Here is a 25,410-nt window from a genome sequence, read left to right as displayed (position 1 = left end):
TCAGACCTACCCTGACCAGATTCTCACTGAATTAAGAGGAAAAAGAAAAGGAAATGGACCTTATGAAAAGGTCAGGGAAAGAGAAAATGACTCAAAAGATGTAACAGATCTTTGGTTATATCTAACATTCTTGTGTAACAGGAACTTCAAAAATAGACACTAAAGCAAAACTGAAAAGAAGAAATAAAACAAAGATGTCTAGAGCAAAATAAATACTTGAGTCTTTAGTTTGAAGTACCAGTGAGAATTTTAAAAACCACATCCTGGGGCTTCCCTGGTGGTGCAGTGGTTGAGAATCCGCCTGCCGATGCAGGGGACACGGGTTCGTGCCCTGGTCTGGGAGGATCCCACATGCCGCAGAGTAGCTAGGCCCGTGAGCCATGGCCGCTGAGCCTGTGCGTCCGGAGCCTGTGCTCCGCAACGGGAGAGGCCACAACAGTGAGAGTCCCGCGTACCGCAAAAAAAAAAAAAAAAAACACATCCTGGAAAATCTTCTGAAATTTATCCCTAAATACAGGCAAAAAAGACCTAAATATCTTTTAATAAGGAATTACAAAACAATGTGTATTGTGTTCTAATCTTTGGAAAAAAATACTCATGAACATAAGCATATATGTATGTACATAGAGGGTGAAAGCATTTGCAATAAAATGTTCAGAGTGGTTGAAGAATTATAGATAACTTTCACTTTAAATGAAGTAATATAACAAAGGAATTTTGAAGGTTAATGTGAAAATTTCAGGTAAGATGCAGCACCTAATCATCTTAGACACTGTTTTTGGATGTGCAACAGTGTCATTCTTTCCTCCAATTCCAGGTGTTTCTAAGGGGAGTGGCAGAAGTAGTGAGGTAGAGAAAAATTATGAGATACTAGGCTTTTCTGGAAGCTCAAACTTTGTGTGACCTTGAGTGTGATGTGGAGATGTGTCTGTGACTATGAAGACTATGTTTCTCTGATTCTTGGTGATGTGTGTGAGCTCTTCAGATAACTATGAAGGACACCGACTAAGTGGGCATACGGTTAGTTGTTTGTTGTTGTTTCCTTTTTTTTTTTTTTTACTATATAAGTCACTTTGAGGTTGTGTGATGATGATAAAGACGGGGGGGATGGTGGGATTATGTGACTTTGGCTTTATGACGTGTGTATGAATCTATAGGTGACTACTGGAATGTCTTCCTAACTGCCTGATTACGGTGAGCCTGGGTTTAAAGGTTTGTGTAAATGTACTTTTCTTTTATGTAAGTAAATGGGGCTTACACAAATAGTCACCCGCAATCATAAACATAAACGCATACAAACTCCATTTACACATATGGCCAATGCACAAAATTACAACGGTCACAAAAGCACGAATCCAGTTGCTGTCACAACAAACAGCCAAATATCCTTAGTCATGAGACTAATTTCCGTCACGCACGCACAGACTAATCTACTCTCCCTAGGTCGGCTCCCGTACTAAGAGGCCTAACACTCCAGACACTCCTCTTGCCCGGTCCTCTTGCCCGGTCCTGGGGCTACAGGATTCCTCACCTTCAGCATCCTCAGGAGGAGCTCTGGTCCAAGTTCTGATTGGACTTCCCGGCTAAACCGCACGCCGAGCCCTGCCTACTCTACCCGTAAGGGGAAGCCCTCAACTGTCTCTGCGGCCGACTATTCAACCGACGTTCTGACCGGAAGTAGCTTTGGAAAGCCGTGTCCTCTGGGAAACTTAGTCCTAGAGGAAGGAGCCCGGGAGGCTAACGAGGTAGGTCTTCCGCTCGACTTCCGGCCACACCTGCGCTGTTTCACGCGGGCTTGGAGTGACGCCACAACCACCCAGTTTGCGTGGCTCACACCCGGGTTTGGGGGCTGAATTCGGAACCTCAGATTTCTCTGAGGACGGATTTCAAGCCTGACACGGTGGCTGTCCCCACCTTCCCAGTGTGCACGTTCGCGGGCTTCAGAGAACTGTTGTCTGGTGCGGAGAGATCCAGCCTCTGGATGGTTCTCTCCGCGGTTGCGATGCGAGATGTGTTTTCTGTGAGTCCGTTACGTACGCGAGGGTGCGTCTCATCGAGAGGCAGATAATTATGTGACACCGACTCTGAGGGTGTCATGCGTGAGGAAATCTGTATGTGAAAGTGGATGTGCTACATATTCGTGTAGGTTCAAGCAGTGAGCTCGGCCACGTGCAGTGATTGTGAGGTGGCATAATGTTATGTGACTGTGAGTGGTGCTTTGAGACCGTGTGATTGATTACGCATGCTTGCGGGTGGCGCGGCTGGCTATGCTGGCAGTGACCTCACAACATTCTATGGAAGGCTGTCTGTGCTGGGTCCACCTATGACTACCGGGAGGGTTTAGGTGTGGCGAGTGTCCGCAGGTGAATTTCACCAGCGAAGAGAGGAAGCTGGTCTGTTGGAACTAGGAGGGACCCAGTGGATGAATCACATATCCCTGGGGCAGGCGAGCTGGTCCTGAGCCGTTCGTGGGGGGGGGGGGGAGGTGTGAGGTGACATTGTGTGTCTAAGTGTGTGTGACAGGCTGGAATTAATCCAGAGAGGTGGAAACCAGTACGATTATCTGCGATAAGGGACAAATCTATGGTAAAGCTTTTTAATCTTGCTGAGGCCAGAAGCTCCATCTCTTAAGTGTGAGGAAATATAGTATCTGTGAGAACATGTGGTTGTGTTTCTGTGTCTGATTCTCTTATGTATATTAGATGGTTTGCACTTGAGCCTATCACTGGGAGAGGGTGTTGAGTGAAATATATGAAGTATGTGAAAGTGGTTTGTGACTGTACCCGTCTCTGCCTATGGCAGTAAAAGGACTGGTGATTATAACGTTGTGACTTTGACGTTTTGAGTATGATTGAGTGGGAGGTCATGCAAGAGGTTTGGTAAAGGTGTTTTTGTGTGTGTTAGAATGCAACTTATGCAAGTTAAGATCTGGATGGAAGACAGTGTGAGGTTGTGATCTGAATTTAGAAACTGAGAGACTGCAATATTATGTGTGTGAGATTGAGTAGAGGTGATACCTACTCTGAACCTCACTTATCTCTAAAAAGATAATAATGGCTAAGCTTCCTGAAGCATCAGAGTTACTTGAAATTTAAATTTCCAACGGAAATTCTTTTAAATCTAAGAAGAATTAAAACATGACTTTAAAAATATGAAATAATTTATTGTGATGAAGAATGCACAATGACCATGAAAGGTTTTTTGGTTGGTTGGTTTTTTGATTTGTTATGTGGCTACTGGGAGTATGGTTGATATTCTTTGGTGGAAGTGAAATAGATGGGAGGTCTACTAAATTCTTAACTTGATCTGTATAAGTGGAAGAGTTCTAGGTCAAGAGAATAAAAGCTTAACTTGAATAATAAAAACAGAGTCATGGCCGCTCAATTCCCAGACTTGACCCAGTGTGCAAACTTAGAACCCCTTTAATGAGAGACACTGCTCCATTGCCAAAAATGTATACTGTTAATTTTCCCCCTAAGCTTTCCCAAAAGAACCTACAGCCTTTACCAGGATAACTGTATGTTGAGGAAAAGGAAATAATCAGACCTTTCAGGGATTACTGGACGATGGCTCTGAATTGACACTAATTTCAGGAGACCCAAAACATCATTGTTGTCCACCAGTCAGAGTAGGCGCTTATGGAAATCAGGTGATCAATGAGTTTTAGCTCAAGTCCATCTCACAGTGGACCCTGAACCCATCCTGTGGTTTTTTCCCCAAGTTCTGGAATGGATAATTGAGATAGACATACTCAGGAACTGTTAGAATCCCCTCAGTGGCTCTCTGCCCTGTTGAGTGAGGGCTATTATGGTGGGAAAGGACAAATGGAAACCACCAGAATTGCCTCTACCTAGAAAAATAGTAAACCAAAAGAAACACTGCATTGCAGAGATTAGTGCCACAAGGGCTTGAAAGATGCAAGGGTGGTGATTCCCACCACATCCACATTAAACTTGCTTATTTGGCCTATGCAGAAGACAGATGGATACTGGGGAATGACAATGGATTATCATAAGCTAAGCCAGGTAGTGACTCCAATCGCAGCCGCTGTACCAAATGTGGTTTCATTCCTTGAGGGAATTAGCACATTCCCTGGTACCTGGTATGCAACCATTGATCTGGCAATTTTTTTTTCCCCTCCATCCCTGTTAATAAAGACAACCAGAAGCAGTTTGCTTTCAGCTGGCAAGGGCAGCATTACATCTTCAGTGTTCTACCTCAGGGCTATATCAACTCTCCAGCCCTATGTCGTAATTTAGTTCATAGGGATCTCGATTACCTTTCCCTTCCACAAGATGTCACGCTGGTCCATTTCATTGATGGCAATATGCTGATTGGGCCTAGTAGCAAGAAGTGGCAACTACTCCAGACTTACTGGTAAGACATTTATTTGTGTGTCAGAGGGTAGAAAATAAATCCAACAAAAACTCAGGGGCCTTCTACCTCAGTGAAATTCCTAGGGACCCAGTGGTGTGGGGCATGTCAGATATCCCTTCTAAGGTGAAGGATAAGTTGTTCTTATCCTTATCTGGCCCCTCCCATAACCAAAAAAGAGGCGCAAAGCCTAGGAAGCCTCTGGATTTTGGAGGCAACATATTCCTCATTTGGATGTGTTACTTCCATCCCTTTACTGAGTGACCTGAAAAGTTGCTAGTTTTGAGTAGGGCCCAGAACAAGAGAAGGCTCTGTGACTCTGCAACAGGTCCAGACTACTGTGCAAGCTGCTTTGCCACTTGGGCCATATACCCCAGCAGACCCAATGGTGCTTGAGGTATCAGTAGCAGATAGGGATGCTGTCTGGGGCCTTTGGCAGGACCCTATAGGTGAATCACAGCATAGGGCCTTAGGGTTTTGAATCAAAGCCCTGCCATCCTCTGCAATTAACTACTCTCCTTTGGCGAAACAGTTTTTGGCCTGTTACTGGGCCTTAGTAGCGACTGAACACTTAACCATGGGCCACTAAGTTAACACGTGATCTGAGCTGCCCATCATGAACTGGTTGTAATCTGACCCACCAAGCCATTAAGTTGGGTGTGCACAGCAGCAATCCATCATGAAATGAAAGTGGTATGTTGATCAGGCCAAGCACACCCTGACAGCACATGTAATCCTCCTACTGGGCAGAATTTCAAGTAGTGCACCTGGTTACTTATTTTTCTTGGAAGGGGAAATGACCAGATGTACAATTATATATGGATTAATGGGCTGTGGCCAATGATTTGGCTGGATGGTCAGGGACTTGGAAGGAACATGATTGGAAAATTGGTGACAAGGAAGTCTGGGAAAGAGGTATGGACCTCTCTGAATGGGTAAAAATGAAGATATTTGTGTCCCATGTGAATGCTCACCAGAGAGTAACATCAGCAGAGGAGGATTTCAGTGAAGTGGATAGAATGACCCATTTTGTGGATACCAGTTTCTTTCCTCAGTCATCCTTGTCATCACCCAATGGGCTCATGAACAAAGTGGCCATGGTGGCAGTGATAGAGGTTAGGCATGGGTGCAGCAACATGGTCTTCCATTCACCAAGGCTCACCTGGCTATAGCCACTGCCAAATGCCCAATCAGCAGAAGAGACCAACACTGAGTCCCCAATATGGCACCATTCCCTGGTGGCAGGTTGATTACACTAGACTGTTTCCATCATGGAAGGGGCAGCATTTTGTTCTTACTGGAAGAGACACTCTGGATACAGACTTGCCTTTATTGCACATAATGCTTCTGCCAAAACTACCATCTGTGGACTTGCAGAATGCCTTATCCACTGTCATGGCATTCCACACAGCATTGCTTCTGATCAAGAAACTCATGTCACAACAAATAAGTGCAGCAATGGTACCATCCCCATGGAATTCACTGGTCTTACCATGTTCCCCACCATCTTGAAGCAGCTGGCTTGAAAGAACAATGGAATGATGTTTTGAAGACTCGGTTACAATGCCAGCTAGGTGGCAGTATCTTGCAGGGCTGAGGCAAGGTTCTCCTGAAAGCTGTATTTGCTCTGGATCAGTGTCCAATATTTGGTGCTGTTTCTCCCATGGCCAGTATTCACAAGGCCAGGAATCAAGTAATGGGAGGGATACCACTCACTATTACCCCTAGTAACCCAATAGTAAAATTTTTGCTTTCTGTCCCCACAACTTGTGTTCTGCTGCCCAGAGGTCTTAGTTCCAAATGGAGGGATGCTTCTACCAGGAGACACAGTGATTCCATTGAACTGGAAGTTAAAGACTGCTACCCAGCCATTTTGGGCTCCTTAACCCTCTGAATCAACAGGCAAATAAGGGAGTTACTGTGTTGGCTGGGGTGGTTGATCTTGACTACCAAGAGGAAGTTGGATTGCTACTCCACAAGGGAGGTAAGGAAAAGTATGTCTCAAGTACAGGGGAGCCTTTCCAGTATCTCTTAGTATTAACAGGCCCTGTGATTAAAGTGAATGGAAAACTACAACACTACTCAGGCAGGACGACTGACGGGCCACATTCTTCAAGAATGAATATTTGGGTCACTCCACCAAGTAAAGAACCATGACAGGCCGAGGTGCTTGCTGAGGGCAAAGGGAATATGGAATGAGTAGGGGAAGAAGGTAGTTATAAATGCCAACTACAACTGTGTGATCAGTTTCAGAAGTGAGGACTGTAGTTGCATTCAGCATTTCTTCCTTATTTTGTTGTATTTGTGTACTTGTGTATAGTAGATATCTGTTTTCTTCCCTTTTTTATCCCTTTATCATTGTAACATAAGATGTACTGACCTTTTATCATTGTATTTAAGTATTATTAACTTTACATCATAACATTTAAGTTATGAGATATCAAAGAGAAGAGTAAATATCAACCAAGGACTTTGCACCCTCTTCTGGGCAGAGGATTAATGTGTTTTTTGGTTATCTGCAAGATATTTCTATGATATTAGGTGGAAGTATGACCTTGTTATTCTCTTTATTCAGAGATTTAAGTATGGCTTAAGGAGATGCATATACGTGCCAGGTTGTTACGGGGTAGATTTATGATGGCTAATTTTATGTATCAGTTTGGCTGCGCACAATGCCCAGATATTCGGTCAAACATCATTCTGGATATTTCTGTGAAGATGTTTTTTAGATGAGATTAACATTTAAATCAGTGAACTTTGAGTAGAGCAGATTACCCTCCATAATGTGGGTGGGCCTCATCGAATTAGTTAAAGGTCTCAACAGAACAGACTGACCTCTCCCAAAGCAAGAAGGAACTCTGCCAGCAGAGAGCTTTCGGATTTGAACTGCAGTTGTTCCCTGGGTGTTCAACCTGCTGGCCTGGCCTGGCCTGCAGATTTCGGATTTAACAAGCCTCCATCTCATGAGCTGATGCCTTAAAATCTCTCTCTCTCACAACCTTATGAGCCAATTCCTTAAAATCTCTCTTAATCCCCCCCACACACACAAACACACACACGCACGCACACACACACACACATACACACACATCTTATTGGTTCGGTTTCTCTGGAGAACACTGACTAATACACTAGTCTAAGAATTTTACATATATTGTCTCATTTAATCCTCATGAGAACCCTGTGAGGGAGGTATCCTTATCATTCCCAGTAAACCGATTTGTCAAGTGAGGCACCAAGAGCTGAAATAACTTGTGAAATGTCAGAGTTCCTGAGAGATAGAAGCAGAATTTAAATTCCAAAGCCCTCAGCCTTTAACTGTTTAACTACTAGATTCTACCATTTTCCAACTCTATATCTTCTGCTCTGTATCCTGATTCCATGTCCTAATTATTGTGGATTCACAGGAATTCTGGGTATAAATGAATTTTTTCTAGTCAAGTTTATAGTTTTGAATCTCTTGATATTGGGTCCAAAAGGAAACTAATGGAGCAAGGTGATTTTCTCACAGGATACAGGGAATTATGGCTAATATTTCAGAAGTGAAATAAATCCCCCATCAAGAAAACAAAAAACAAAGCAGCAAGACCAAGCTGTGAGCCTCTTAGCTCTTCTTCTCTAGGCCGAACACCCACAGGCATGCTTAGAAACCACGTTTGTTGGAAGGAAACATAAATCATTCATATCCGACTGTGTTTAGAATACACTGAGCTGTAAATCTAACCTAAAGACATACAACAGTGAGTTTTTTTCACCTATTTTTGAAGAAGTTCCCTTTAACAAAATTCCTTAAAGCATATATTCTAAAATCAATACATTGTTCTTATAAAGAAATTATACTTAAGTTTAAATTTATGTAAGTTATCTCATTGTGAGGAAGTTCTGGAATTTATTAAACTAGTATATCCTTGCTGGACTCAGAAAGCTGAACCATGGGAGAGAAATTCCTTGTATATGCTGCCTAGCTCTTGTGTCTGGTCCACCCTCCCTTTTTTCCCAGGATCATATGGGACTAGGCTTTGTAGAGTTGGAGTGTTTTTGTCATTTGCAGGACTGTTGCTTCTGAAGATGTCCATCAGGTTCTCCCAGGTGGAAAGTAAGTGCCTGAACTCTGCTCGGAGGGATGTAACCACAAGGATGTGATGTTGGAGTCTGGTTTTACCAGTTTAGAGTATTTCCCCTGATTGTTTATAATCTGCCTGCTGGAAGTATTTTCCTTCTGGAGGAAATCTCTGGAGAGACTTTGAAGAACTGATCTGACCTTTGTATAACTGGAAAGAAATAACTGCGGTTTGTTTTTACTGAGGCTTCATTTTCTTGACACCTAAGGTGAACTTATCTTCTTCTGGCTCTTCTCTTCCTCTTCCTTGATTGACATCACCACCACAGACCCAAGTCCCACACCTTTTTCTATATATAGCACTTTATATCGCTAAGCCAGATGTGATTTCCTCATTGGAAAAAAGGAGATAGCCCTGAATGGTAGAGAAAGCAGTGAGTAAACCAGCTCCAGAAACAGAGATGCCATTGCAGGTAAAAAGTTCAGCTGACGTGAAGAATCAGAACTTTAAGCTGAATCAAATGTTGAATTCCTAATTCCCAGTACTTTAGAAAGTGACTGTATTTGGAGATAGTGCCTTTAAGGAGGTAATTAAGTTAAAATGAGGCTGATAGGGTAGGCCCTAATCCAATCTAACTAGTGTCCTTATAAGAGGAGATTAGGACATATAGAGAGACACACCATGGATGGGTGTGTAGGAGAAAAGGCCATATGAGGACACAGTGAGAAGTCATCTGCAAGCCAAGAAGATACCTCAGGAGAAACCAGAGCTGCCAACTTGTTGATCTTGGCCCTCCATCCTCCAGAACTGTGAGAAAATTAATTTCCATTGTTTAAGCCACCCAGTCTGTGGTATTCTGTTTATGGCAGTCCTATTAAACTAATACATGAGTATTAGCCCTTTATCTGTGATAAAGATATTTATTTGTAAGTTGTCTTTTGATTTTATGTGTTTTTAATTATAGTCAAATTTTTGAATATTTCAAAATTTTCAATATTTTCTTTTACTGCATCTATTTTCTGAGTCATAATGAGAAAGTTCTTCCTTACCCGGAGGTTAAACTGGAATTCATTGATGCTTTCTTCTAGGACCTATATGGTTTCATATTTTTACGTTTACCTCTCTGATCTATTGAGTTTATTCTTGTGACAGGATGTGAGGTACGGATATAATTTTATTTTTTTCCAAATGGCAAACTGCTTGTCCCAGCTATGTACTTATACTTTAACTTTTTATTTTGAGATCATTGTAGATTTATATGCAGTTGTAAGAAATAATATAGAGAGATCCCACATAAACGTCACCCAGTTTCCCTTAATGTTAACTTCTTGTAAAAAAAAAAAAATCATGACCAGGATATTTATATTTATATAATACATAGTACTTCTTCACATTTTGCCAGTTTTACATGCACTCGTTTGTATCTGTGTTTCTGTGTATATTTGGTTCTGTGTAATTTTATCACATATGTAGAGTCATGCTATTATAGATACTATATTGAGTAAAAGAGGCCAGACACAAAAGAACCTACTGTATGATTCCACTTATACAAAGTTCAAAAACCAGACAAAACGAATCTACTGTGATAGACGTCAAAATAATGTTAACTTTGAGGTATACTGATTGGGAAGAGACATGAAGGGAGCCTTCTGGGATGTTGAAAAGTTTCTTTATCAAATGGTGGTTGTATGGGCTTATAAAACAAATCACCAGGCTAGGATTTTAAGGTCTGGGCTCTATATTGTGCAAAAGTCTTATTAAAAACAAAGGAAAATAAATCATTTCTGGGACTACCCAGGAATCCTCCTTCCAATGCAGGGTACGCAGGTTTGATCCCTGGTTGGGGATCCCTGGTCAATCCCACATGCTGTGGGGCAACTAAGCCTGCGTGCCACAACTACTGAGCCCGCCTGCCACAACTAGAGACCCCGCACACTACTACTGAGCCCACGCGCTCTGGAGCCCATGCACCACAACTAGAGTGCCCGTGCACCGCAACTACTGAGCGCCACAACTACAGAGAAGATTGCACGCTGCAACGAAGAGCCCACGAACCACAAAGAAAGATCCTGCGGGCCACAACTGAGACTTGAAACAACCAAAAATGTAAACATTTTTTAAATTAAAAAAAAAAATCATTCCTGTTCAATAAATGGCAGATCTATGTTCTGAATCCACATTTCTTTAACTACAAAACCAGTTCTCTTTCAATTCTGACTTCTGTCCAGAAGCCCAGATTTTATTACATTGAGTGAAACCTGAGCGTGCATAATTTATTTAAACAAACAATTTCCACTAGATTGGTAGATTTAAAAGACTGACGATGCCCTATATTAGTAGACTAGACACTCTCATACTGTGTTGTATATTGGTGAAAATTTAAGCAGGGCACTTGATAAAGATGTATAAGCAGGTTTTAACTATGAAAGCCTCATTGTCAATAATATTTCTGAGACTGTCAAAAAGATATAATTACACATGTGCACAAAAACACTGTATAATAATGAGGGAAAGCTGGAAAGAACTTAAATATCCTACAATAGGGAAACAGTTTAAAAAGTTATAGTATGGGCTTCCCTGGTGGCGCAGTGGTTGAGAGTCCACCTGCCGATGCAGGGGATACGGGTTCATGCCCCGGTCTGGGAAGATCCCACATGCCGCGGAGAGGCTGGGCCCGTGAGCCATGGCCGCTGGGCCTGTGCATCCGGAGCCTGTGCTCCGCAATGGGGGAGGCCACAACAGTGAGAGGCCCACATACAGCAAAAAAAAAAAAAAAAAAAAAGTTATAGTATATCCAAACAGCATACTCAAAAAATTATGACACAGTTTGTCATTTGATGACATGAAAAGCTGTTCACTATATTAGGTTAGATGAAGAAGATAGATGACAAAACAGTATTATAGTATAATTCTGTTTTGAATTTCAGAATCCTATATGGCTATATCCATGTGTTAATTCACAGAGAAATAGGTGAGATGATTTGGAACAAATAAGCTGTTTCTAGATGAGCTTTACTTTAAGCTTTTCTGTATTCTTCAAATTTCTGAATTAAGAATCTACTAATTTTATAATCAGAAAAAAGTAATAAGAGCTAATCCCTCCCTCTTTGAGAACAAAAGAAATGATAGGAGATATGAATATAATACATGGAGTGTATTGTTGTAGTTGTTTGAATTCTGTCTTAAGAGGCCTGAACTTTCTTCATAGACATGAAGCCTTTCAAATAAGTGACTCAAATACTACCTTAAAGGTCCTAAATCTTGACTCCTAAGATTTTATACACAATGAATTCCTCACTGGTTGCCCCTCACCTAGGCTCAGATTTGCTGGCCGACCTCTCCACTAGCCTTAGAAACTAACAAAGAAACCACATTTGCCTTGAAAATCAATTAATTAATTAATAATAAAACCTGCACATAGGAGAAGAAATGGGATTTAGGCCTGATGTGGTTAATTCAGACCATTCCCTTTGTCATCAGGCAGAAAAGGAAGTTGAAAAAGTAACCTGAAGTATTAGGAGTATGACACTTTTGAAACAACACAGCAGAGACGCTCATTTCCATCTTCAGGAATCATACCAATCCTTCAAATAGCTAAGCACCCTAAAGAGTCACATTCCCCAGTGAGTCACAGTGATGAAAGTTAAGATGGCTCCAGAATGCAGATTCTGAATTGGAAAATGGAAAAGAGATATTGTAATCAGGGAGACCCAGTTTATTAGTTAAATAAATGTACATTGGTCCTATATCACACCTATATTGAACAAATTCTTCTGAGTGGGGTGAGTCACCTATACACACTCAGCAGAAGTCAATGCCACATTCTTGAGTCTACGTACCCCTGAAATGACAGGAACCCATGTTCCCCTTAAGGTCCTGGAAGGGAATGTAAAGTTGGTGAAGACGTGGGAGTTGGACAGGAAGAAGGTGTTGCTCGGGCAAGTTATTGGTTAAATAAATTATAAAATAACCATGTAATAGAACACTTAGATATACAAATGCAAAGTTGTAGAAAATTTAGGATATGGAATATTTTCAAGGTATAACATCAGTAGAGAAATCACTTAACAAAGCAGGTTGACCAATACAATTATATCAGTATAGGGTGATAGAAAATGTCTAGAAGTTTAAACAGCAGTTTCAGTTATCTATTGCTGTGTAACCATCCCCAAAAGTTTGTGGCTTAAAACAAAACCATTAATTAGGCTCATCATTCCGGGGTTTGGCAATTCGGGCTTGGCTTGGCTGAGTGGTGCTTCTGCTGATCTCACTCACGTGACAGCAGCCAGCTGGTGGCTTGGTGGGGGCTGGATGGACCAAATGGTCTCAATGAAACATCTGGCAGTTGTTGCTGTTAGCTTGGCCTCTGTCTCCAAGTGATCTTTTGTCTTCAAGCAAGCTAGTCTTAGCCTTTAGGACCTGGTGGTCTCAAGGCAGGAAGAGGGAAAGAGCAAAAGCTGCCAAGACTTCCTAAGGCTTTATCTTGAAAGTCTCACTTCCACCACATTTTATTAGTCAAAGTACATCACAAGGCCCTGCCTAATTGTAACCTAACCATTTCAGGAGAAGGAGAGCAAATACTTCCCTTTTCTGAAAAACTAAAACAAAGAGAATAACAGCAACAACAACAAAATCCCTGACCTTGAGCTTGGTTTTCAGATATGCTCTGTAATGTTTTCCTTTCCCCAGGGCTCTTCTTTCAGAGAGCTGCACTGCAGGGGAAGGGTGAAGAGAAGGGGAGTAAGGACTCATGAGACACCAGACCTTTCTTAGAGCATGAACTGGCTAAACTGGAAGAAATTCTTCAACACCACCCAAGCTCAGTCATCTACCACACGCATACTCAGATGGAAGTAAAGGGGAGATGGGAGTACTACTAACTTTTCTTAGTATCAAAGGGAAAGGCCAGGGTCACTGATAACCAGAGCTGAAACTTTCTCTAAGTTCACAGCAAGTTTCCTGGGGAGACAGCTTTGGAAATGATGTGGTTCTGAAACATGGAACTTGACCTCAGCTCCCAAAGGAGATCCTCTAAGGAAGGAATCCTACTCCTAGGCTCTCTACAGGTCTTCCTAGGACTCTGCCTAAGGGACACTCCCAGCCCCAAAACTCATGCCAAAAACAGGTTTGTGCTTTCTTGCTTGTATATAACCTTTATCCCACCACTCAAATATCTGACTCCCCTTTTTGTGACCATTTCTCTGCAGCTGGTGTCCTGGCTATGAAGTGGGAGAAAAGAGAAAGCAGTGATAAAAGGATACAGATACTAAGAAACAATAGAACCTAAAATTGGCCCCTAGGCAGGCAACACTCACTCCACTCATACCCACTTTTGCGTTAAGCACTGGAGTCTGGGCACTGGAGGTGGAGGTGCTGACAAAAGCAGCTCAGGCCGTGCTTCAGTGCAACTCCGGTTAATACAGGCATCGTCGTCTTGACAGGCACAGATACACTCTCAGGGAGATCAACAGATCGCCTCAGTCCCGACGTTAAACCAGAACTGCAGAAATGAAGCTCCACCCCGTGACACAACCAAACTCCCACCCGGTCACAGAACTAAAAGCCTCTTCCACCACACTAGGTAACAACAGCATCGTCTTCTGAAGGGCGGTCTCAAGCCCCACAGTGTCACCTACCTCAACATCACAGCCGATCACGGTCACCCAAAGGGTCCCGCATCTTGCACCAGTCACGGCCTCATCACCGCACACACACCCCGCCTCGTTACTGCCACAAATGCTCACACACTCTTATACACGCCTACACAGGCCTGAGCTCCAGGCTTCACACGCCCTGTGTGCGCCAGAGGGTGGGGGCTTCCTCACCGTGAGTGCCCGCCGTGCCCAGACTCAGGTTACCACTCGGAGCGCGACGACCGAGAGGACCTCAGAAGGGAATCAGAGATGAACCAAAGATCAAAGTTCTTTTCAAAAGCAACCCAGGGGCTGTGGGAAATGTAGTTCAAAGCCGCAAAAACCCGGATGTCGAGAAGGCGCGCCTGGGACGCGGCGGCGATGAAGGAGCCGCGGAGACTCTTGGGAGGTACAGCCCGCGCTGGAGTGCACAAGCGCAGATGGTTGGCCAGTAGTCGAAGGTGAGCCCAGTGGGTCCTGCTGGCGCTGGGCAGGCTGGTGATTGTGGTACCCGGTGGGGATTGCCGAGCAGGCAGGTGGGAACCAGGACTGGGAAAAGCGAGGAAAGAAGAGAGAACCTGGGCTGAGAGAAGGCCGGGGAGGAAAGCGAGGAGGGAAGCAAGAGCCTAGGCAGGAGAAGGAACTGGGAGCCAGGGCTGGGAACGCCGAGGAGGGAACAGGGAGCCCGAGGCGGGTGTGAGCTCGGCCTGGCACACACAGGCGTTCTGTTTGTGTAGCTTTTTGTGCCTGGTCTTGTGTGTGTGTGTGTGGAACGTGTGTTACTCTGTGTAACGTTATGGAACCTATTGTTTATGAAAGTGAGAGGGTCTCTGCGTGTGTCTAATTTTTAAATTAGGTGAGAGTAGATTTGTGTTTGAGACTGTATGCGACTTTGGAGAGGCAACAGTAAGGGGTTTGTGAGTAAAATTTTGCAGCTTTGTGTAGAATTATGTAATGGGCTCTGAGAGATTATGCATGAATTGTGTCTATGGGATTGGAATTGTGTAGTGGGTGATATAACTGAATATGTCAAATTTTGAAGTATTTGTGCACACAAATAATTGCACAATTCACGGTGACTAGGAATGTGTCTGGCTCGTTGTGTGACTGAGATGGAGCATTTGAGATTGAGCATTTGAGAAAGTAGATGCAAGACTAGTTAAGTACTATGTATTGTTTATATTGTCTGAATATTGTCCATTTTATATGCCTGTAGAATTTGACCCTGGCAATTAGACAAGTAAAAAAAAAATAGAGATTTTAAAAACGGAGAGAAGGAGGTAAAATTAAAATAATTTTCAGATGGAACAATTGTATATTGCAAAACCCCATATTGACTAATGACCAGTATGTTGACATAAGTAGAACATCATTAGGAGAACACAATAAACTTTCTCCATAACTGCTACTCTCAGAATTTCTATTTGGGTGACTTCCTGGACAATAAAGTTTCAATAATTTCTTCAGTCATTGTGAAGATAAAAAAATCTGTTGAACATTTAAACACAAGATCAGTCTCGTTTAGCTGAATAAAGTGTTCACTGTAGAAATCAATACTTATAATTTTTTTTTTAATTTAATTTATTTTTAAAAATAAATTTATTTATTTATTTTTGGCTGCATTGGGTCTTCGTCGCTGTGTGTGGGCTTTCTCTAGTTGCGGTGAGCGGGGGCTACTCTTCGTTGCAGTGCGCGGGCTTCTTATTGTGGTGGCTTCTCTTTGTTGCAGAACACGGGCTCTAGGCACACGGGCATCAGTAGCTGTGGCACGCGGGCTCAGTGGTGGCGCTAGAGCTTAGTAGCTCTGCGGCATGTGGGATCTTCCCGGACCAGGGCTCAAACCTGTGTCCCCTGCATTGGCAGGTGGATTCTTAACCACTGTGCCACCACAGAAGTCCCACTAACTTGTTTTAAAAGCAAAAACTCGGGCTTCCCTGGTGGCGCAGTGGTTGAGAGTCCGCCTGCCGATGCAGGGGACACGGGTTCGTGCCCCGGTCTGGGAAGATCCCACATGCCGCAGAGCAGCTAGGCCCGTGAGCCATGGCCGCTGAGCCTGCGCGTCCAGAGCCTGTGCTCCGCAAGGGCAGAGACCACAACAGTGAGAGGCCCGCGTACCACAAAAAAAAAAAAAAAAAAAAAAAGCAAAAACTCTCCCTCCTGTTGGAAGTCTGCTGCGCTAAAGAAAACATGATCAGTTTCTTCCCTCTCTAATTCCTCAACCTCTATTTTGTCCCCTCTTTACTCCCTCTAGGTTGATAGTCTCCAGCTGGAATGGATTGGGAGCTGGAAAAGAGAAGTCAGGGACAAGAAGAGGCTAACATGACTGGTACCGTTATAATTTAGTGTAAGTCATATTTACCTTCTGAGAGACCCCACTGCTGGGAACTTCCAAATACAGTTCCCTTTTCATGGGCATGGCCACTTCTCTAGATGCCTCCTCTTGGCATGCAGTGGCCCACCTACTCTGGTAGGTCTTGTTCTCTCCCATCAGTCCTCTTGGACAGGATCCAAACCAACCTAGGCATGCTCCATCCGTGGGTTCCCCATCTGGAGCTCAGGTGATAATTAGCCACTTTAGTCACCACCACCCAGCTCCACACACCCGCCCCCCACCGCCCAAATCCTGGAAACATGTACATTTCCCCCCCAAATTCTCTCACCACTTTGATTTATAGTGGCATCAGGGTCTGAGGAGCCCCTTGTTTATTATAAGGGAGTGAGAAGCACCTACTTTTCTTCCCCCTAGAAAACTATGTTCTAAAAATAATTTGTTCTCTTAAAGAGACATTCCCTTTTCTCAGCCTCTCGAAGTAGGAGGTAAATTAATGGTAGCAAAACTTTACAGTCAGCTGCTTTACAAGACTTCATCTTAGAATGAGGGACAATTGAAAGATTGTTTTGCCTACCATCTTTGGGACATCTGCTGAGTCTGAGGCAGAAAAATTGCTAAGTTACCATCCTGTTCAAAACAATGACAACAGTTAGAAAACTCAGAGGTTTGCTGGAAAAGACATTAACAAATCAGTAGGTTTCATATATGTGTCTGTGCGTATGTGTATATATGCATCAAACAACTATGGAAAGTTGCCAGTGGCCATCAAAATATAAGATACAAAAGACATGATGTATAAAAAAATTTTTGATGTTCCTAAGGGACTCAAAAATTAAAGACTTAAATAAAAGGACGAGGGACACATGATAAATTGTCAAAACTCCCTAACATTTCATGGAGTTTCATTAAAATTTCAGTAAAATTTTTTAACTTTCTGAAGTTCTTAGGAGAAAATGAACAAGACAGAAATTGCTAAAGAAAAATAATGAAGGGGGAAGTAAGCCTACCTGATACTAAAACATGTTTGTTTGTTTTTTTGCGGTACGCGGGCCTCTCACTGTTGTGGCCTCTCCTGTTGCGGAGCACAGACTCCGGACACACAGGCTCAGTGGCCATGGCTCATGGGCCCAGCTGCTCCACAGCATGTGGGATCTTCCCAGACCGGGGCACAAACCCGTGTCCCCTGCATCGGCAGGCGGACTCTCAACCACTGCGCCACCAGGGAAACCCCTAAAATATGTTTTAAAACTGTAATAACTGCAGACTAATCCTGGCAATTAAATGAACAGATCAGTGGAACTAAATACAAAGTCCAGATACACTCAAATATATAAAGGAAATAAAGTGTATGATAAAGAAAAACTATAAAAAATTATTTTAAGTAATTATAGAATTAATTTCCTTCCTTTAAAAAAGATCTAATATCAATCCAGAAAATAAAAATAAGTTAATCGAAAAGTGAAAAAATCGAGACCTTTCACAGACAAGAAACTAAAAATGGATGGCGGTGGTGGCTGCCGTGGGGTGTTGGCTGCCTGGCTTGGCCTGGCTTTTATTTAAAAAACAAAAATTAAGGTGCTTTTTAACTTGTGAATAGAAGCTTATCTTCTCTCATAATAAGAAAAATAAGAACTAGAATCACAGTGTATACCTTGGTAAGCATCAGGAAGTTTGTATCAGTGGTACTCATGAGGGTATGGGGTGACAAGAATTTTCACGTATTGCTGGTCATGATGTAAATGGTAGAGCCTTAATGGAGAACAGCTTGGAAGTAGTTAATAATAGCAGGCAGGTTAGGAGAGAAAAGATAGTTCTAGAGAGGTGGGGGCTTGCCCAAAATCTAACCCATTGCCCCAGGAGCCTGTATCTCTGGCTTTGGGGATAAAATCATTTTTGTCTAGCTTATTCTCCGCCCATATTGGTGTGGGATATATAAATGGACAAGCACCAAAGCAAGGGAAATGGAGTCAGTCTTGAGTCGTAAGTCATAAGAGAGCTTAAAAGCATGTGTAGTGGCATGTGCCTTCTTTTCATCTTGGTTTTGCCTTCTTAGGAACCGCCCCTTTTCTGAAGAGGAGCCCAAAGGAAGACTGGTCATCTCTTGCAGATCTCAAAACCATGGCTCAGGTGAGGTGATGTGATGGTTCCTTTCTCCTTTCTGAAATAGTTTTTTGTTGTTGTTTTTAAGAATATTTGAGCATTTCCCTTTCTTGTACTAAAATCCTCCTGTTTATCTTCCCCTTCAGGAAAGCAGTCCCCACTTGTTCCCATATTGGTCAGATAAGCTTTTACCTTCCACGAGTGCTCCTTCTAATTTTAAGCAGTGTTCACACATTAAGTGGGTATAATCATTCAACATCTTTTCTCAGTGTTCTCCCAGAAGCAGTGCTAGAACAAAAACGCATTTCCTCAAATTAAATGAGAATATATTACTTCATGAACCTGTCTTGCAAAGATAAAAACAGTCAAGATGGAGATGGAATTGATTGATTGCTGTTAGTTAAGTGGCAAGAAGTCCTGTCTTGAGGCTTTGAGACTAGAGCTATGCTTTGGCAGATTGTGCAAAAACCAAGAATCCTGTATTTCTCCTCTTGGATCCTTGAGTTCTGCTCACAGCTGCTAATAGTTCCTAAAAATCTGTGGTACGTGTTATAGATTTATTCCTGTTTTTCAATTTCTTCTAATTTTATGTTCACATGCAAGAGAAGTAAATGAATATACTTAGATCACCATACTGAACTAGGAGTGTAACTCATGAAATAGTCTGCTCTTGGTTTCAAAGACATTATTCTGGTTCTTTCTTTCAGAAAATTCATCTTTATACCTGGACCTCTTTTTTTTTTCTAATTTTTATTGGAGTATAGTTGATTTACAATGTAGTATTAGTTTCAGGTGTACAGCAAAGTGAATCAGTTATACATATATATGTCCACTCTTTTTTTAGATTCTTTTCCCATATAGGCCATTACAGAGTACTGAGTAGAGTTCCCTGTTCTATACAGTAGGTTCTTATCAGTTATTTTATGTATAGTAGTGTGTATATGTCAGTCCTAATCTCCCAATTTATCCCTCCCCGCCTTATCCCCTGGTAACCACAAGTTTATTTTCTGTATCTGTGACTCTACTTCTGTTTTGTAAATAAGTTCATTTGTACCCTTTTTTTAGGTTCCACATATAAGCGATATCATATGATACTTGTCTTTCTGTGTCTGACTTACTTCTCTCAGTATGACAATCTTTAGGTTCATCCATGTTGCTGCAAATGGCATTATTTTGTTCTTTTTTATGGCTGAGTAATGTTCCATTGTATATATTGGACCTCTTAAATACTGGTGTTCTCCAGATTCTGTACTGGTTCTCTTCACTGTATAGTCTCCTGTTCTTATTCACAATCTACCACTATTATTCTAATGATGCTCAAATAATTTTAATCCTAAATCTCTATTGTGGGTGTCAAAACTGTATCCAACCTCCAACTAGATACTACCTCCTGTGTCTTCCACAGATACTTGAGGCACATGCCCAAGATTTACCTCATTATCTCCTACCATTTTAGTCTTTTTTTTCCTCTCAACCTGCTTATGGGCCCAGCCCCTACCCACCTGCTAACACAGCTAACTTGAGTTAAGTGTCTCTTTTCCACTGCACAACCATTTAGTGGTGAATCTTATTCCTTATATTTCAGTTCCCTTTATCTCCACTGATATCATCATGGGTGTCTCTCTCATACTGGTAACTTATCTTCCCATTTAACACCTTTGCTCCTTTTCCCATCCTCCAAGTGCTCATCCCAGTGCTCCCTTATGGATGTTTGTGTTGCTTACACTTTTCTGTTTAACTGTGTGTGTGTGTGTGTATGTGTGTGTGTGTGTGTGTTTTAAAATATACATGACATAGGGCTTCCCTGGTGGCGCAGTGGTTGAGAGTCCGCCTGCCGATGCAGGGGACACGGGTTCGTGCCCCAGTCCGGGAAGATCCCACATGCCACGGAACAGCTAGGCCCGTGAGCCATGGCCACTGAGCCTGCGCGTCCAGAGCCTGTGCTCCGCAACGGGAGAGGCCACAACAGTGAGAGGCCCGTGTACCGCAAAAAAAAAAAAAAAAACGAAAAAAAAACTTTGAGAGCTAAAATATACATGACATAAAATTTTATCATTTTAACCATCTTTAAGTATATAATTCAGTTCCATTAAGTACATTCACAATGTTGTATAACCATCACCAGTATCTATTTCCAGAACTTTTTCACATCCCAAACAGAAACTCTGTACCAATGACATTAAACAATTAGCTCTTATCTTACAGTTTTCATAGAATTAGACCCGAAGCATATTAGAAGAATGTTTAAGACAATCTATTAGGGGAGAGGAAAATATTAAAATATGCATTAGTAGTTTAAATTCAAGAATAGTAATCAATAATGATAATATAGTTTTCTAATTCATGAATATGAGGCACATCTCCTTTTATTTAGATCTTTAAATTCTCTGAGTAATGTTTTGTTATCAGTGTACCAATCTTGCAAACGTTTGTTATATTAATACCTAGGGTTTTTTTATGCTATTGTAAATACTATTCATTTTTATTTCAAATTCCCATTGTTTATTGCTAGTATATGAAAATGCAATTGATTTTTTTATATTAACCTGCATTCTCTCTAAACTTATTCTAGTAATTTTTTGGTAGATTCTTGAGGATTTTCTACATAGATAATCATGTCACATGTGAATAATTACTGTTTTCCTTCTTGCTTTCCAATATGTATTCCTTTTATTTCTGTCTTGCTTTATTTACTACATTGTCTAGAACCTTCAGTGCAATGTTGAATATAAGCGGTGAGAACAAACATTTATGCCTTATTCCTGACTGAGGGGAAAAGCATTTAGTCTTTGACAAAGTGTAACATTAGTGACAATTTTTACTTAGATGCTCTTTATCAGATTTATCAGGTTGAAGTTCTAGTTTGCGGATCATTCTTACCACAAAAGGGGGGGTTGAATTTTGTCAAAAGTTTTTTTGCGTCTGTTGGATTTTCTGCATTATATGGTTTTTCCCCTTTTTAAATTAACATGGTGAGTTATATTCATTGATTTTGAAGTGCTAAACCAGCTTATCCCTAGGATAAACCCCACTTGATCATGATAGGTTCTTTTTTCATATGTTGCTTGATGAATTTACAAGTTTTTCTTGCAATATCTTTGTCTAGTTTCGGTATCAAGGTAATGCTGTCTTACAGAATGAGTTGGGAAGTATTCTTTCCTCTTATTTTCAGAAAGAATTTGTGTAGAGCTGCTATTATTTCTTCCTTCAGTGTTTGTTAGAATTCACCAGTGAAGCCATCTGAGCCTGGAGATTTCTTTGTGGGAAGCTGTTTAACTAGCAGTTCAATTTCCTTATGGCTATTATGGCTATTCATGTTATCAATTGTTTTTCTCTTCAGTGAGCTTTTATAATTTGTGTCTTTCAAGGAATTGTCCATTTCATCCAAGTTATAAAATTTATTGGCACAAAGTTGTTCAAAAATCTACTCTTTTTATCCTCTTGATGTTTGTACAGTTTGTAGCAGTGCCATTGATTCATTCCTGTTATTGGTAATTTGTGACTCACCTTTTTCCTTGGTCAGTTGGCTAGAGGTTTATCAATTTCTCTGGTCTTATCAAAGTACCAACTTTTGGTTTCATTGATTTCCTCCATTATTTTTCTGTTTCCTGTTTCTTCATTTCTGCTCTTATATTCTTATTTCCTTTCCATTACTTTGGGTTTAATTAACTCTTTCTCTTATTTTGTATATGGGAGCTTATATCATTGATATGAGACTTATTTTTTCCAATAGAACATTTAGTGCTATAAATTTCCCTCTAACAAATTTAGACGTGTTGTATTTTCATTTTCATTCAGTTGAAAATATTTTCTAATTTCTCTCATGATTTCCTTTTTGACCCACTGGTTGTTTAGAGGAAGTATGTTTAATTTTCAAATATTTGGGGATTTTCCAGATAGCTTTCTGTCATTGATTTCTAGTTTAATTTTGTTGCAATCAGGGAACATGCTGTATATGATTTCATTCTTCTTAAATTTATGGAGACTTTTTTTGTACCATCTGATTGATATTCTGTGTGCACTTGTAGAGGATGTATATTCTAGTGTTATTGGATGGCGTATTCTCTAAATAATCAGGTCAAATTGGTTGATGAGGATGGTAAAGTCTTCTGTATCCTTATTGATCTTTCAGTCTATTTGTTATAGCAATGACAGAGAAGAAAGTCAAAATCTTAAATTATAATTGTGGATTTGTCTATTTTTCCTTTTCAGTTCTATCAGTTTTTACTTTATATATATATATATATATATATATATATATATATTTTTTTTTTTTTTTTTTTTTTTTTGCTTTACGCGGGCCTCTCACTGCTGTGGCCTCTCCTGCTGCGGAGCACAGGCTCCGGACACGCAGGCTCAGTGGCCATGGCTCACGGGCCGAGCCGCTCCGCGGCACGTGGGATTCTCCTGGACCAGGGCACAAACCCGCGTCCCCTGCATCGGCAGGCGGACTCTCAACCACTGCGCCACCAGGGAAGCCCTACTTAATATATTTTGAGGTTCTGTTTTTAGGTGTATTCATATTTAGGATTGTTATATCTTCTCATGAATTGACCCCCTCTATCATTATAAAATACACTACTTGGGACTTGCTTGACGGTCCGGTGGCTAAGACTCCATGCTTCTAGTGCAGGAGACATGGGTTTGATCCCTGGTTGGGGAACTAAGATTCCCACACCCTGCACAGTGTGGCCAAAAATAAATAAGTAAATATAAATAAAATAAAATGCCTTGCATAATCCCTGATAATATTCTTTGTTCTGAAATCTATTTTGTTTGATACAATTGTAACCATTCTGGCATTCTTATGATTAGTGTTTTTATTTTTTTGTTGGCTGCGTTGGGTCTTCGTTGCCGTGTGTGGGCTTTCTCTAGTCGCGGCCAGTGGGGGCTACTCTTTGTTGCAGTGTGCGGGCTTCTCATTGCAGTGGCTTTGCTTGTTGCAGAGCACAGGCTCTAAGTGCGCATGCTTCAGTAGTTGCAGCACGTGAGCTCACTAGTTGCGGCGCACAGGCTCTAGATCTCAGGCTCAGTAGTTGTGGTACATGGGCTTAGTTGCTCCGTGACATGTGGGATCTTCCCAGACCAGGGATTGAACCTGTGTCCCCTGCATTGGCAGGCAGATGGATTCTAAACCACTGTGCCACCAGGGAAGTCCCTATTTTTAATTTTTAATTTTAATTAATGTAAAATGAATTAGTTTTAATTAATTAATTTCCAAAAAATGTCTTAAATATCTTTTAATCTAGAGCATCTCCCTCCGTTTCTTTCTTGTTTATTTTTAGTTGCAGTGTAGTTGATTTTACAACATTACATACATTTCAGGTGTACAGTGTGATGATTCATAGTTTTAAAAGGTTAAACTCCATTTACAGTTATTCCAAGTATTGGCTATATTCTGTGTGCTGTACAAAATATCCCTGTAGCTTATTTATTTTACACCTAGTAGTTTGTACCTCTTAATCCCCTACCCCTAGCTTGTTCCTCCCTCCTTCCATCTCCCCACTGGTATCCACTAGTTTGTTTTCTATGTCTGTGAGTCTTGTTTCTGTTTTGTTGTATACATTCATTTTATTTTTTAGATTCCAGGTATACATGACAATGTACAGTGTTTGTCTTTCTCAGTCTGACTTGCTTCACTGAACATAATACTCTCCAAATCCATCCATATTGTTGCAAATGGCAAGATTTCATTCTTTTTTATGGCTGAGTGATATTCCAGTGTGTGTGTGTGTGTGTGTATGTACACACCACATCTTTATCCATTCATCCTTTGATGGGCACCTAGGTTGCTTCCATATCTTGGTTATTGTAAGTAATGTTGCTGTGAACATTGGGGTGCATGTATCTTTTCAAATTACCATTTTTATTTTTTTCAGATACATACCGAAAAGTGGAATTGCTGGGTCATGTGGTAGTTCTATTGATAGTTTTAGTTTTTGTTTTTCCTAGTGGCTGCACCAATTTACATTCCCACCAACAGTGTATAAGGGTTCCCTTTTCTCCACATCCTTGCCAACATTTGTTGTCTGTGGTCTTTTTTTTTTTTTTTTTTTTTTTTTTTTGCGGTAGGTGGGCCTCTCACTGTTGTAGCCTCTCCCGTTGCGGAGCACAGGCTCCGGACGCACAGGCTCAGCGGCCATGGCTCACGGGCCCAGCCGTTCCGCGGCATGTGGGATCTTCCCGGACCGGGGCACGAACCCGTGTCCCCTGCATCGGCAGGCGGACTCTCAACCGCTGCGCCACCAGGGAAGCCCTGTCTGTGGTCTTTTTGATGATAGCCATTCTTACAGGTGTGAGGTGATACCTCATTGTGGTTTTGATTTGCATTTCTCTGATGTTAGTGATGGTGAGTATCTTTTCATGTGCCTGTTGGCCATTTCTGTGTTTTCTTTGGAAAAATGTCCATTTAATCTAATGCCCATTGTTTAATTGGTTTTGCTTTTGGTTTTTTTTTTTGATACTGAGTTGTATGAGCTGCTTATATTTTGGATATTAACCCCTTATTGGTCATATCATTTGCAAATATTTTCTCCCATTCTATAGGTTGCCTTTTCATTTTGTTGATGGTTTCCTTTGCTGTGCAAAAGCTTTTAAAGTTTAATTACGTCCCATTTGTTTATTTTTACTTTTGTTTCCTTTGACTTAGGAGACAGATCCAAAATAATATTTCTACAAATTATGTCAGAGTGTTTTTCTGCCTATGTTTTCTTCCAGGAGTTTTATGGTTTTAGTCTTACATGTAGGTCTTTAATCTACTTTGAGTTTATTTTTATGTATATGGTGTTAGAAAATATTCTAACTTCCTTCTTTTACACATCCAATTGTCCCAGCAACCCTTATTGAAGAGACTGTCTTTTCTCCATTGTATATTCTTGCCTCCTTTGTCATAGATTAATTGACCATAAGT

The 25,410-nt window shown here is 41.3% G+C and overlaps 1 protein-coding gene across 4 annotated transcripts in view; it reads left to right on the top strand.

Moving 5' to 3' along the window:
* The first annotated feature begins 14,459 nt into the window (after positions 1–14,459).
* The window catches only part of ZNF565 (zinc finger protein 565), a 108,335-nt gene continuing 97,384 nt past the window's right edge, over positions 14,460–25,410 (top strand). For 3 of the 4 annotated variants that reach the window (XM_081217147.1, XM_081217146.1, XM_081217144.1), the window contains exons 1-3: positions 14,530–14,604; positions 16,320–16,412; positions 18,454–18,527. In XM_081217147.1, the coding sequence (XP_081073273.1) occupies positions 18,519–18,527 (9 nt within the window). In that variant the 5' untranslated portion in view covers positions 14,530–14,604; positions 16,320–16,412; positions 18,454–18,518. Of the gene's footprint in view, positions 14,605–16,319; positions 16,413–18,453; positions 18,528–25,410 lie in introns of all 4 variants that reach the window. The other variant, XM_081217145.1, reaches the window with a different exon arrangement.

The sequence above is a fragment of the Mesoplodon bidens genome, assembly GCF_964165515.1.
Source record: "Mesoplodon bidens genome assembly, chromosome: 18".
NCBI classification, from domain to species: Eukaryota; Metazoa; Chordata; class Mammalia; order Artiodactyla; family Ziphiidae; genus Mesoplodon; species Mesoplodon bidens.
The sequence above is the reverse complement of the archived record's forward strand: the minus strand, read 5'-3'. Positions and strand labels throughout refer to the sequence as shown.